This window comes from Babylonia areolata, chromosome 11 (assembly GCF_041734735.1).
Source record: "Babylonia areolata isolate BAREFJ2019XMU chromosome 11, ASM4173473v1, whole genome shotgun sequence".
In the NCBI taxonomy this organism is placed as follows: domain Eukaryota; kingdom Metazoa; phylum Mollusca; class Gastropoda; order Neogastropoda; family Buccinidae; genus Babylonia; species Babylonia areolata.
This window is the reverse complement of record NC_134886.1, coordinates 30,979,430-30,994,429: the sequence shown is the minus strand read 5'-3', so window position 1 is coordinate 30,994,429 and position 15,000 is coordinate 30,979,430. Positions and strand designations below refer to the sequence as shown.

At 42.0% G+C, this 15,000-nt stretch overlaps 1 protein-coding gene across 2 annotated transcripts in view; it reads left to right on the top strand.

Annotated features, from left to right (window-relative positions):
* The window catches only part of LOC143287651 (E3 ubiquitin-protein ligase MIB2-like), a 47,506-nt gene extending 38,364 nt beyond the window's left edge, over positions 1–9,142 (top strand). For both annotated transcript variants that reach the window (XM_076595799.1, XM_076595798.1), the window contains 4 exons: positions 172–260; positions 1,267–1,448; positions 3,508–3,725; positions 4,740–9,142. In XM_076595799.1, the coding sequence (XP_076451914.1) occupies positions 172–260; positions 1,267–1,448; positions 3,508–3,725; positions 4,740–4,771 (521 nt within the window). In that variant the 3' untranslated portion in view covers positions 4,772–9,142. The remainder of the gene's footprint in view (positions 1–171; positions 261–1,266; positions 1,449–3,507; positions 3,726–4,739) is intronic.
* Positions 9,143–15,000: the final 5,858 nt, after the last annotated feature.

Sequence of the window (15,000 nt, the reverse complement as noted above, 5' to 3'; positions counted from 1 at the left end):
AAATGGGTGGCGCTCTCAGTGTAGCGACGCGCTCTCCCTGGGAAAGAGCAGCCCGAATTTCACACAGAGAAATATGTTGTGACAACAAAGAGAGTAATACAATAATACATTTTCAACAACAACAAAATTAATTGAATCGTGTGGCTATGTGTGTGTGTGTTTAACATCCAGGTGCTGATGTTAACGCCAGGGATACAGACGGCGACCGACCTCTACACATAGTGATGTGTTCCTTCACACAGGGAGGGGATGAGCTGAGGGTATTCTGTGTGTCTGTGTGTGCTTGAAAGGGTGTATGTGTGGGTGGGTGGATGAGATGCGGTGGGGGGTAAGCGTTTGTGTGTGTGTGTGTGTGTGTGTGTGTGTGTGTGTGTGTGTGTGTACATGTGTACATGTGTGTGTGTGTGTGTGTGTGTGTGTGTGTGTGTATTCATATCTTACATATGTTAGTGAACTTTATGGTATCTTCTCCCTCGCCCTTGTTATTCTTCCTCCCACCCTCCCTCTCCCCATCTCCATAGTCTGTTTCACTCTTCGCATTCTTGTGCATTGGTGAGTGAGATTGATGTCAAAAAGCAAAACAACTACAACAACAACAAAAAAAACCCAGTTCTTGGACCTTGTCTTTTTTTGTGACATTCAAGGCACTTTTCTCGATCTTTTAATATGATTGCAGTTTTGTGCTGCGTTGATTTTGCTGGAATGTAGTACCTGTTTCAAACAAGAAATCCTTCATTACAAGAGAGAACTGGCGAGAAGGACCCCAACATAAAAAAAAAGCAAAGAAACCAACCAACTAACAAACCAACGAACAACAAACAAACAAACAAACAAACAAACATCCCCGTCCTACCTCCTGTCAGCTGCTGGTGACACTGGCTGGGATTTTGTGTTGTGTTAATTTTTGCTGCAATGTTCCTGTTTCAAAGATGATGACCATCATTGCAAGAGACGAAATAGCGAGAAGGGTATGCGACCCCCCCCCCCCCCCCTTAGTTTGTTGTGTGTTTGTGCTCATCTTGTCATTTCTTCTCTTGCGATGGTGGTCATCCTCTTTGAAACAGGTACACTGCAGCAAAATCAGTACAACACAAAACTCCAGCCAGTGTCAACAGCAGCTGATAGGGAAGGGGAGGGGAATGTTAGCTTGTTTTGTTTTGTTTTGTTTTGTTTTTTGTTGTTATTGTTATGTGTAGTTTTTTTTGGTATGTTCTCACACACACAAAGCAAACCAAACTAACATTCCTCCACCCCCACCCCTGCCAGCTGCTGATGACGCTGCTGGGCCAGTCGAACAAGGTGAAGGAGGAGGAGAGGCTGAGGATCGCCTGCTACCTGCTGCAGGCTGGGGCCGACCCCGAGGCCCGCAACGACCAGGGCAAGACGGCGTTGGCCACCTGTGGCAGTCACCTGATTGTGGAGGGCGTCAGGCGGTTCCTGGCCGCCAAGTAAGACCTGGTTTGCTTTTAACTTCTTCTTCGTCCGCGTTCCCTAGCCACGCTAGACTTTAAGTCAGGCCAGGACGACGAAGTCCGCGGTCCGCCGCAGGGACCACACCGGTCCCCACAGTTTCTCCTGGAGTTAGGGCAGGACTGCAGAATATGGAAGGGGGTCTGTAGGCCTGTGCCACAAGGGCACTGGTCAGTATCGGGTATCTTCAGACGATAGAGGTGGGAGAGGAGCTGACAGTGTCCCGTTCTGCAGTCTGAAGATTGTGACCCGTGCCGCTCTGTCTAGCTCATAGATGCCGTCTTTTTTCCTCTTGTTTGCTTTTAACAATTTTTGTCCAAAGAAACAACATAGCTTAAGCACATAAACACAAAACAATGGAAAAGGCATCAAGCATGGCTTATTTAAGCCAAGTAAGATATGGTTCGTTGGTGTTATACCATCTTCCTGGCTACCAAGTAAGATATGGTTCGTTGGTGTCATCTCCATTCACCTATTATACTGTTACCTTCTTCCGTTTCCCCTTTTTTTTCTCGATTTAGTACTTTTGATTTTTTTTTCTTACACTTGATATTTGCGTTTTTGTGCGTGTTTATTATTTATTTATTCATTTATCTATTTATATTTTCGATGCCCAGGGCTGGGTGAAAAAAAGCATGTGTATTAGCTTATCTCGTTTCGTTTCGTTTCCGCGCCGCTAAGTAAGACATGGCTCTTAATTGTCGTCCCGACTGCCTGTTATACCATTTTCTGGCCGCCAAGTAAGATCTGGTTCTTTGGTGTCACCTCCATTACCGTATTATACCTTTTCGTTGCTGCTAAATAAGGTATGGTTCTTCATTGTTATCCTGATTGCCTATTATTCCATTCCCTAGCCTCAAGGTAAGATATGGTTCTGTTGGTGTCAACACGATTCGTCTACTTTACCCTTTCATCGTTCTTTATTGTAATCCCCATTGCTTATTCTTCCATTTCCTGGCCGCCAGTAAGACGTGGTTCTTTGGTGTATATCTCCATTCACCAATTATACCATTTCCTCGCTGCTAAGTAAAATCTGCTTCTTTGGTGTCATCCCAGTTTCCCTGTTATGCCATTTGCTGACCGCCAAGTAAGGTCTGGTTCTTTGGTGTCCTCCATATTCATTTATTGCACCGTTTCTTGGCCGCCAAGTGAGATCTGGTTCTGGAGTATCACCTCGATTAGCATCTCACACCATTTTCAAATTCTGGGAAAGCTCTCGGTGTCTTTGAAGACAGCGATCTTTGATTTGCTCCATAGGTCTCATCTGTTGTCAGGTTTTGTTACCTCACGTGTCGGAACACTGTCTGAAGATCGTCCATGCCTGACCCGTGAAGGAAGCTTGCGCTATGGCTGACTCATTCATTCTGTCAGAACTAGATTAATTTCAACCGTCTTCTCGTAGGCCTCCACAGGTTCAAAGTAAACGTCTTCAGGTGGTGCAAAACGCAAAGGCTTGTTGCGAGAGTGAAGAAGTTTGAACACATCAGACCCGTGTTAAGAAGACTACATTGTACCATTGTTTTACACAAAACTAGGAAAGGCTCCTCCTCCTCCTCCTCCTCCTCTTCTTCTTCTACTAATTCTTCTTCTTCTGCTTCTTCTTTTTCTTATACAGTCTTGTCTCAAAACGTAACAAATTGAAATTATCCTCCTCCTCCTCCTCCTCCTCCTTCTTCTTCTCCTTCTCCTCCTCCTCCTCCTCATCATCATCGTTATTATTATTATTATTATCAATAATATTATCATCATTATTATCATTACTACTACTACTACTATCATTATTATCATCAAAATCATCATCATCAATCACCTTTTCATTTATTCCTTCATTGACTTTGAGAGTTTTGCACCCCCCTCGCCCCCGCCACCCTCAAACCTCCCCACTCCCCCCCCCCACCCCCGGGAAACTTTAAAACAACAACAACAACAACAACAAAGCCTTCTTTACATATCGGGCACCCCCCAAAAAAAACAACTGTCCACGGGGGTAGTTATTATATATATATATATATTTATTTTTTTTTTTTCGTCACCTAGCCCAGAGCTGTCCAGACCGCAGCGGCCCAAGACCCCGGCCCTGGTTCGCCAGATGTCGCAGAGCGCCATGGAGCTTTGCCGGAAGTGCTGCACCAAGAAGGCCGCCATCTTGTTCGTGCCTTGCGGACACCGCGCGGCTTGCCGAGACTGTTGCTCCAAACACAAACTGCGCTGCTGTCCACAGTGCGGTGCCCCGGCCAAGAGCCGCTACGACGAGAGTGAGTAGTTGTAGTTGTAGTTGTAGTAGTTGTAGTTGTAGTGGTAGTGGTTGTAGTTGTAGTGGTTGTAGCTGTAGTTGTAAAAGTGGACGTTGTTGGTGGTGTAGTAGCAGTAGCGGTAGCAGAGAGACCTACTAGTAGCTTTAAAAAAAAAAAATTCTATTAAAAAAAAAAAAATTTCCTATATGTTTAATGATTCTTTTTTTTATTTTTATTTTTATTTTTTATTAATTCATATTTTATATTTTTGGGGGGTTGAGTAATTGTCTACGTTTCTCTTGCCGCACCTGTTTGTAATTTCTCTTAATGAGATGATGAAGTTATTCTTATCCTATTTTATTTCAGTAGTAGTAGTAGTAGTAGTAGTAGTAGTAGTAGTAGTTAATGTTGTCGTAGTAGTATTTGTTGGTTTTGTTAATCGTAGTAGAAGTAGCAGCAGTAGTGGTGGTAGTTGGTGGTAGCTGCTGGTCGTGGTGCTATAGTAGTAGTAGCAGTAGTAGTAGTAGTTGTTGTTGTTATTGTTGTTGTTAGTAGTGGTTGTGGTGGTGGTGACTGTGGTCGTGGTGATTGCTGTAGCAGCAGCAGCAGTAGTAGTAGTAGTAGTACTAGTAGTAGTAGTAGTAGTTTTTGTTGTTGTTGGGGTAGTGGTTGTTCTTGGTGTTGTTGTTGTTGTTAGTGGCGATGGTGGTGGTGGCAGTTTGTGTGTGTGTGTGTGTGTGTGTGTGTGTGTGTGAGTGCGTGCGTGCTGGTGTATGAGTGCATGTGTGTGTGTGTGTGTGTGTGTGTGCGCGCGCGCACGTGTGTGTTTGTGTGTGTGTGTGTGTGTGTGTGCAAATGCACATGTGCCTCGTATATGAACACGAGCGTGTATGCATCTGTACGTATGTATGTATGTATCATGTGCGCGTGCGAGAATGACCGTGTGTGCGTTTGCTCGCGCGTGTGTGCTCGAGCGTCAACACCTGCCTGTCCTTGGCGCAGTTTCAGCTTTGTTTTTCTCCCGTTACTGTGCAGATGGCAAAGAACTGGGCTGTGTCATCATGTGAAACAGAGACTGTCGGTGAACCATTCCTCCTTCCCTTCCTCCCTCCATCCCTCAGTCTTCTTTTCGCTCCGCATCACCTGCAGAACGCTCCTGGACATTCATCAGACCTCTAGAAAAAAAACCCCATATGTATAGCATCGACGATTAACCATTATCGTACACATCTGGACAGCAAACCTTCTGGAAACGTATGTCTGCACTCAAGTAAGCATCGACGCTATGACCATGACCATACAGCTCTCGACAACAACAAACCTCATAGAAACCCATGTGTATAGTCAAGTAAGCAACGACGGAAATGCATGAATTTGCAACTTTGAACATCAAATCTCTTCGAAAAACCATGTATAATATATACTCAACTGAGCAACAACTGCTAAATCGTGATTATGCAACCCTGGGCAACAAACATAATTATTAGAAAACCATGTATATACTTAACTAAGCAACGACGCTAAATCATGATTATACAACCCTGGGCTACAAAACATCTGAGAAAACCATGTATATGCAACGACGCCTTTCATGAGCATACAACTCTGGATACCAAATCTCTTAGAAACGGATGCATATATTCAAGTGAGCTGAAACGACGCTAAATCATGACAATATAACTGTGGACAACAAACTTCTTAGAAAGGCATGTACAGTACATTATTCTCAAGTAACCAAAACATCAACGACTGAACCCAAAAACTCAGCGGAACTGCTTGCTGAGCCATTGTGTTATAATAATCGTGTTCTAATTGGTAAAAAGTGTATTGTATCCAGACTGCTCAGTAATCATGATGTGTATTGTCTTGCACAGTTTTTTGATGATGATGGTAAAGTTCTTTCATATGGACGCTTCAAAGAAAAATATGATTTGCACATTGATTTCCTTACTTATGCTGGATATAAATCAACAATAAACGAATTAGGTAAAAAGCATAATATTCATGTGGATAGCAACAGACACACAAATACTTCGCTCTGCTTCAAACACTTGTTTTCTGTTTCTAAAGGCTCAAGACCATATTATGATGTGTTGATTGAAAATGATATGAAACCAAAATGTTGTGAGAAATGGGACTTAAATGCATCATAACAGGAAATCTTGTTTTATGCATGCACACAAGATAGTTGATGTAAAACTGAAATGGTTTCAGCTGAAAATAATACACCGATGTTTATGTACAGAAATTGTTTTAAAAGAGATTGATGTTACTGATAATAACAACGGTAGTTTTTGTTGCGAACACAAAGACAGTATTGTCCATGATTTTTGTAAATGCAATTATGTGCAAATGTTTTGGAACGCTTTGACAGACTTATAAAAGAGAGATGTGTAAACGCAGGAAATTTAAAGTTAACAGAATCACATGTGTTATTTGGACATGATGTGACAATAACAGCTGATGTTGTTTTGTGTTTTATAATATTGTTTGCAATGTATTACTTATATTTATGTAAAATTGAGGACAGTTTTCCACAAATATCAGTTTTTGTTTAACAAATTAAAAACTCGATATAGAATTGAAGAATATAATGCATATAACTTTAACCATGCCATTTTCTCTGCCAGATGGCTGCCTTACAAATTATTAATCAGAAAAGATTAGTAACCTGTTCATGATTAACGAAAATTAACCACCCATATTTATTTTCTTTTTATTGATATTCGTAAGAATTGATTGTGATGTTCACTTACTGTGAACACACTCTAAGATACTTGACAGTTTGTGATTGTGATGTTCACTTACTGTGAACACCCTCTAAGATACTTGACAGTTTGTATTCCTTGACAGCTTGTGTAAGATCTTAAGAAATGAATGATAATACTCCATGATGATATAACCAACCTATGTATAATCCAGCTGTTTGGCTGTTTCTGTCTCTCAGTGTATTGATGTTGTTTGTTTCTGTTTTTTTCTTCTTTATAAATGTCCATTAAGATGTTGTAATATGTCAACCTATCAAAATGGAATTTAAAAAATGTTAAAAAAAAACCCAAACAAACAAAAGCATAAAAAAACACGACGCAATCTACAACTACACATCTCAGGACGATAAGAAACCGTCCGTTTTTCGAGTGTCGTGTGTCTTTTGAACAAAAACTGTGACTCTGTTCCCCTGACCACCCCGAGTGAACGCACAGCGCAAGGTCTGCTTGTGGATGAACATCTGAAGATGGTTTTCAAGCTTCTAGTTGGCTGTTCAGGATCCAAGCCACTGCGAACCAGCTCGGCCACAATTCCTGAAGGCTTTTCATCGTGCGTGGAAATCGCTATTGAGTACTACTTTGTATGTAACCATGTAACCCGTCCATCACCCATTTCTCTTCACGCTTCCGTGTTTGTTGTATAATGCTATGCTTAGTTGGTGAATGTCTTTCCGAATGTGTGTGTGTGTGTGTGTGTGTGTGTGTGTGTGAGTCTTGCCGATTGTTTTGGTATGTATGAAGATTTGGCTGTTTTATTTTGTGTTTTTGTTGTTGTTGTATGTATATATGTATTGATTTATGGATTGTTTGGTTGATTCATTATTGATTGATTTAGTTGTTGCTCTTATCTCTGTAACCGTGACCAGTCTATTATATCTTCTGCAGTCTTACGAAGCAGTGGAAGCGCCACAATGTGTATATAAATCATGCGGCAGAGTGCACAAAAAAACCCTTGTTTGTGTGACAGTTTTTGGCCTTGGTCATGGTTGCGTATTCACAGATACATCCTCCAGGTTTCTTTGTGCATAGCTATTTAGACGTCTATGTGCATTCATCATGATTAATTCTGACCACACACACACACACACACAGACACGCTGACACACACACACACACACACACACATACACACACACACACACACACACACACACACACACACGCCTTTCAGTTTCAGTAGCTCAAGGAGGCGTCACTGCGTTCGGACAAATCCATATACACTACACCAAATCTGCCAAGCAGATGCCTGACCAGCAGCGTAACCCAACGCGCTTAGTCAGGCCTTGAGAAGAAAAAAGGAAAAAAAAGAAAAAGAAAAAAAAAAGGTGAATAAACAATAGATAAGCGTACATAAATACGTAAGTAAATAAATAAATAAATAAATAATGATTATTTAAAAAAAAAAAATTAAAAAAAGGGCAACGAGCAAGCACTCACTCACACACACGCCGCGCGCGCGAAGTTTACGAGTCTAATTCTGAATATCTTTGAATTTCGCATGAGTATTCTATCTTTTGGTCGTTTTTGATTTGGCTCTGATTCTTTTTGGTTTAATCGTGCATGCACATTGTTGCTGTTGTTGTTTTGATCCTTGTCAGTGAGGTTTCGTTTTGCACAAAGCGTGTCCACTTTTAAGGAAAACGAATACATTGAGTGTGTGTGTGTGTGTGTGTGTGTGTGTGTATGTGTGTGTGTGTGTGTGTGTGTATCTTGGTACGCAGGTTTGTATGTAAGTAAGTACCTACGCACGTACGCATGGATGTATATTTGTATGATTGGTATTGCTCGAGAGCACGTGATTCCAATAGTTATTGCCGATGTGGCTTTGATTTTATGTTCCCATAATTATGCCATGCATGTGGGATTTGACTGAACAGACACCTGTGTGAATTAAAAAAAAAATCTATTTACAATCCAAACATATATAAATTTAACGGACATTATCTGAGAATTCCAATATCGATGAATTCATCGTGTCTTAATACAGCAGACATTTATCTGAGAACTCCTATATCAATTAATTCATCATGTCTGAATGTAACAGACATCATCTGAGAATTCCAAGGTCGATTAATTCATCATGTCTGAATATAACTTAAAATTATTATTTTTTTTAAACATTATAGTTATTATTTATTTATTTATTTGGGTAAGCTTATCTATTATTTATTCACCTTTTTTTTCCCTCAAGGCCTGACTAAGCGCGTTGGGTTACGCTGCTGGTCAGGCATCTGCTTGGCAGATGTGGTGTAGCGTATATGGATATGTCCGAACGCAGTGACGCCTCCTTGAGCTACTGAAACTGAAACTGAATATAACAGATATATCATCTGAGAATTCCAAGGTCGATTAATTCATCATGTCTGAATATAACAGACATTATATGAGAATTCCAAGGTCGATTAATTCATCATGTCTGAATATAACAGACATCACCTGAGTACCGCAATATCGATTAATTCTTTATGTCTGAATATAGCAGACATTATCTGAGAACTTCAATACCGATTTTGTTTACTGTAGTAAAAACGATTTGTTCTATTGCTTACTTCATGACGACCAGTGGATTGATAAATATAACGAAGTGTCATCTGTATAAAGTTCCTGCCTTTTAGTTTTACTTGCACAGTGGTGTAATGGTATGGAGTAGTAAAGGAGAACACGAAACAAGGTGTGTGTGTGTGTGTGTGTGTGTGTGTGTGTGTGTGGTGAGTAATGTTACACTTTTTGGCGAGTGGGTTTTTTTTTGGTTTTTTTTTGTAACTACATTCCCGTACCCTAGCCATAGCACATGCATTGTTAAAAACACTTAGGTGAAAGCTATAGAAATGGATTTTCTTATTTGTTTTAATCTTATCATTAATACTATTTATTATTATCAGCATTGTTGTAATTATTATTATCATTATTAGCATCATCATATAAGCAAGACTAAGGTCTGCAGCACTGTTGAGACCAACCATCTAATACAGCTACATATAATGTCCCCCCACACCCCCTCCTTTTTTTTTTTCTTTCTTTTTTTTTTTTTTTTTTGGTCAAGCCATTGAGAAATTAAAGCGATCATTTTTTCAAGGGAAACAACCTTGTCTTAGCTCTGAATCGAACACCCGGTAACATTACGTACCTTACACTGACGGCATCCATATTGTGAAGCTGGAAAGCCTCTGTCCATCTGTGTGTGTCTGTGTGTCTCTGTGTAAGTCTGTGTCAGTCTGTGTGTTTGTGTGTAAGCTGCTTCAACAGATGGGTTATCTGTTTAGCATGTTACGCCATCCACTGAGATACACACACATACAACACGAGCTTAATACATTTTATATATTCTTCTTCTTCGTTCGTGGGCTGCAACTCCCACGTTCACTCGTGTGTACACGGGTGGGCTTTTACGTGTATGACCGTTTTTACCCCGCCATTTAAGCAGCCATACTCCGTTTTCGGGGGTGTGAATGTTGGGTATGTCAGTTCATGTTTCCATAACCCACCGAACGCTGACATGGGTTACAGGATCTTTAACGTGCATATTTGGTCTTCTGCTTGCGAATACACACAAAGGTGGTTCAGGCACTAATCAGGTCTGCACATATGTTGACCTGGGGGATCAGAAAAAACAACAACTCCACCCTTTACCCACCAGGCGTCGTTAAAGAGATTCGAATCCGGGACCCTCAGATTGAAAGTCCAACGCTTTTACCACTCGGCTATTGCGCCCGTCATATATCATATATTATAAAGGAACACTTTATTTTGAAATATGTATATGAGAGCGGAAAAAGAACTACAACATTAAGAGAAGACTTATGTTTACATAAAAAGAAAGGGGAAAAAAAGAAAAAGATGTCCTGTATCCAATGAAACGGGCGCGATAGCCGAGTTCTTAAGACCCATCTGAGGGTCCCGGGTTCGAATCTCGGTAAAAGCGCCTGATGGGTAAAGGGTGGAGATTTTTCAGATCTCCCAGGTCAACATAATTATGTGCAGACCTGCTAGTACCTAAACCCCCTTAGTGTGTATACGCACGCAGAAGATCAAATACGCACGTTAAAGATCCTTAACCCATGTCATCGTTCGGTGGGTAATGGTAACAAGAACATGTCCAGCATGCACACCCCCGAAAACGTAGTATGGCTGCCTACATGGCGGGGTAAATAAACAAAAACGGTTATACACGTAAAATGTTACATTTCTGCAGGTGTGTGTGTGTGTGTGTGTGTGTGTGTGTGTGTGTGTGTGACTGAAACCTGTTTGAATGACACATGAAACGAATGACGAGGGCCCAATGGCAGCTGTCAGACGGTTCAACCTAGGTAGACAGCCTGTCGTGCAAATGACGTTTTTTTTTGTGAAGCGCTTAGAGCTGGGTCTTCGGCCGAGGATAGGCGTTATAAAAGAACTCATAACATCATCATTCATTCATTTATGGTTGTTTTTTTTTATGGTATTGGGAATTGCAATGCACAACGTAACTTCCACCACCGTGTGAAGAAAGACCGTTATCAAATTTATTCCGGGGTACGATCTTCGAGGGGCTATCTCCTGAAGACCACAGCACCGCTGGTCAGTGTCCGGGTATGGTATATAGCTGACATCATATGAACAATGATAGCAGCAACAGCAACAACAACACCACCACCACCACCACCACTACCACCACCACCACTACAGTTAATAATGATATTAATGATAACGATATTGATAATGATGATGATGATGATAAAAATAAAAATAAAGATAATAACAATGATAATGATGATAATAATAGTAATGATAATGATGATGATGATAATAATAATGATAATAGATTGTTAAGAAAATGAATAAGTAAGTACAAAACAGCCACAAACAAATAAATAAATAAATATATAAATAAACACATCGTAAAGTTCTACACGGAAAAACCCACCCACCAACCACAGTCAACGCTGTCTGTCTGTCTGTCTGTCTCTGTCTGTCTGTCTGTCTGTCTCTCTCTCTGTATATATATATCTCTCTCTGTGTCTGTCTCTCTCTCTCTGTGTCTCTCTCTGTCTCTGTCTCTATCTCTCTCTCTCTCTCTCTCTCTCACACACACACACACACGTGTGTGTGTGTGTGTGTGTGTGTGTGTGTGTGTGTGTGTGTGTGTGTGTGTACAGACACAAGCTGTAAAACTACACGCTCAAGTAATGCAAATGAGCAAGGGGTTTGTGTGTATGCGTGAGTAGGCGCGCGCGCGCGAGATAGATAGATAGATAGAGAGAGAGAGAGAGAGAGAGAGAGAGAGAGAGAGAGACAGACAGACAGACAGACAGACAGACAGAGGGGGAAGAGGAGGAGGGGAGTGAGAAGGATAGAAAGACGACGGGTGGACGGGTAGGCAGGGTGGATGGGAGGGGTGGGGTGGCGGTGGCGGGAGAGAGAGAGAGAGAGAGAGAGAGAGAGAGAGATGACATATAGCGACCTGGCAAGACAGCGTGCATTACGGATCGCGTGCAGGGAGAACCGACGACCCGTGACGCCCAGGTCATGTCCCGCATTTATAGTGCTGGGTGCTGCACAGCACTCGGCGTTCGAACACACACACACACACACACACACACACACATTGCCCTGATTCGCCTTTCTCTGTCTTTGTATGAAGGGAAAATAGACCGGTGCTGGAGGTAGAATTACAACCTACCCCACCTTCTCTTTGAACACCCGTGGCACTTTTCTTTTCTTTCCTTTTTGTCGTCGTCGTTATTGTTGTCGTTGTTGTTGTTGTTGTTGTTGTCGTTGCTCTACCGGCCTCAGTACTGTGAGTGTTTTGATACGTAATAAAAATCATCAAAGTATCCCCTCACGATTCGACCCCATTTTCTTTTTTTCTTCTTCTAAAGTTAGTTAAAGGCCCAAAGGACTTTAAACAGCCATAGCAGCTGTGAACTGATATCTTCTTCTTCGTTCGTGGGCTGCAACTCCCACGTTCACTCGTATGTACACGAACGGGCTTTGATGTGTATGACCATTTTTACCTCGCCATGTAGGCAGCCATACTCCATTTTCGGGAGGTGGGGGGGGGGGGGGGGGGTGCATGATGGGTATGTTCTTGTTTCCATTAACCACCGAACCCTGACATGGATTACAGGATCTTTAACGCGCGTATTTGATCTTCTGCTTGCGTATACACACGAAGGGGGTTCAGGCTCACTAGATTGCCTGCACATAATTGTGTTGACTTGGGAGATTAGAAAAATCTCCACCCTTTACCCACCAGGCGCCGTTACCGAGATTCGAACACGGGACCCTCAGATTGAAAGTCCAACGCTTTAAGTCCAATGCTTTGTGTTGTGTTGGATTGTGTTGTGGTGTGGTGTGATGTGGTGTGCTATGGTGTGGTGTGGTGTGGTGTGGTGTGGTGTGGTGTGGTGTGATGTGGTGTGGTGTGATGTGGTGTGATGTGCTATGGTGTGCTATGGTGTGGTGTGGTGTGTTGCTTTACGTAACGTTCAACTGTGCTGTGTTGTGTTGTGTTGTGGTGTGGTGTGATGGGCTATGTTGTGGAGTGGCGTTTTGCTTTGCGTTGTGTGTAGTTGTGTTGTGTTGTGTTGCACTGGGAGTGCACTTGTGTTGTGATGTGACGTGAGATGAAATGCTATGTTGCGTTGTGCGTTCGGTTTGGTTCTGTTGTGTTGTGCATCGCCAAAGACGTGGAACAAGCTCCCTGATAACCTCCGTCATTCTGATTCCCTCGCATCTTTTAAATCTCGTCTCAAAACTCACCTTTTCCCTCAGCAATAAATTCAATTGTGGCAGGTCCACTTCCTTTGCGTTAGCTGTGCTTGACTATGTGTGTATACATATGTATGTGTACATAACTACATGCATGTATATGAATGTGTATTGTGTGTGCGTGTGTTTATGTAAGGTTGTGCCTGCCTATGTGTGCGTATGTGTTAGGGTAGCTGTTAGATACACATGTATGTTAAAATGTATGTATGCAGTGTGTGTGTGTGTGTGTGCGTGCGTGCATGCGTGCGTGCGTGCGTGCGTGTGTGTGTGTGTGTGTGTGTGTGTGTGTGTGTGTGTGTAGTCACATTCTGGTGTGTGTATGTAACATAGATATAATGTTTTATGTTAACAAAAGCGTTTTTGTAAAGAACCTAGAGCAGATTTCTGGATAGTGTGCTATATAAGTATCCATTATTATTATTATTATTATTATCACAAGCGAGTGTCCCCGAGTTTGAGTCTCATAAACATACAAAACCCGGCTTTCTACTTCTCCTTTACTAGACAAAGGCTGGTGATGTGGGGGACTATTCATTTGCATCAGTAAAACGATAAATCGAAGTCTCAGTCGTGTGCAGATTGCGCTAAGCGCGCGAAAAAGAACGCACGGCAACAAAAGTTTGTAAAAACCAAACCAAACCAAACCAAACAAAACCAAACCCCGTATATCTCGTCAAAAGTTCGTACATTGCAAGTCAGTAACTCCGCTCCCCCCACCCCGCCCCCCAAAACACACACACACAAAACAACAATAACAACAACAACAGCCACAAAAAAATGACCAGATGGCTTAAAAAAAAAAAATTTTTTTAAATTCTTATTTTTATTTTCTTTTATTTTTTGCACGACAGGTGTTGCCCTTTAAAATCTCTTTTCTTTTCCTTCCTAAAACACCGTGGTGGTAATTCTCACGGGGATAGCGTGGGCAGGGATCACGACCCATCGATGAGATGCGGGGGAAACCGGAGACTGGCTTTTCTTCCTTCCGCCCTAGAGCGGAGCGGGTGATCGCCCCTACTGATCGTCCCAGGCCGGCCGAGGTGTCGCGAGTAATTTCCCTTGAGCCGAGAAGGTCGTGTGGTACTGGTGAGGCATGAAAGGGAGGGAGAGTTTCTGATGAAGTGTTTGTGTTGGTTTGGGTTTGGAGGAAAAATAAACAAACGAACAAACAAACAACAACAACACTCCCCCGCCCCCCCCACTACCCCGCCCCCCCCCCCACGCACCCCCCTCCCCCCAAAAAAACAACAACAAAAAACAACAACAACAAAAAACAACAACAACAAAACAAACAACAAAAAACAAACAACCAAAACAACAACAATAACATGATCACACACACACACACACACACACACATATTACTTTTTTTTTGTTTTTGTCACAACCGATTTCTCTGTGTGAAATTTCGGCTGCTCTCCCCAGGGAGAGCGCGTCGCTACAATGATAGCGCTACCCATTTTTTTTCTGCCTGCAGTCTGTTTGTTTTCCTATCGAAGTGGATTTTTCTACAGAATTTTACCAGGGACAACCTTTTTGTTGCCCGGGGTTGTTCTACGTGCGCTAAATGCAATGCTGCACACGGGACCTCGGTTTATCGTCTCATCCGAATGACTATATATATAGAGAGGAGCTTAAACCTTACAATGCATTCAAGTACTCCCCCTAAAAACGCCAACAAAAACAAAAGCCAATGCATTCAAGTACTCCCCCTAAAAACGCCAACAAAAACAAAAGCCAATGCATTCAAGTACTCCCCCTAAAAACGCCAACAAAAA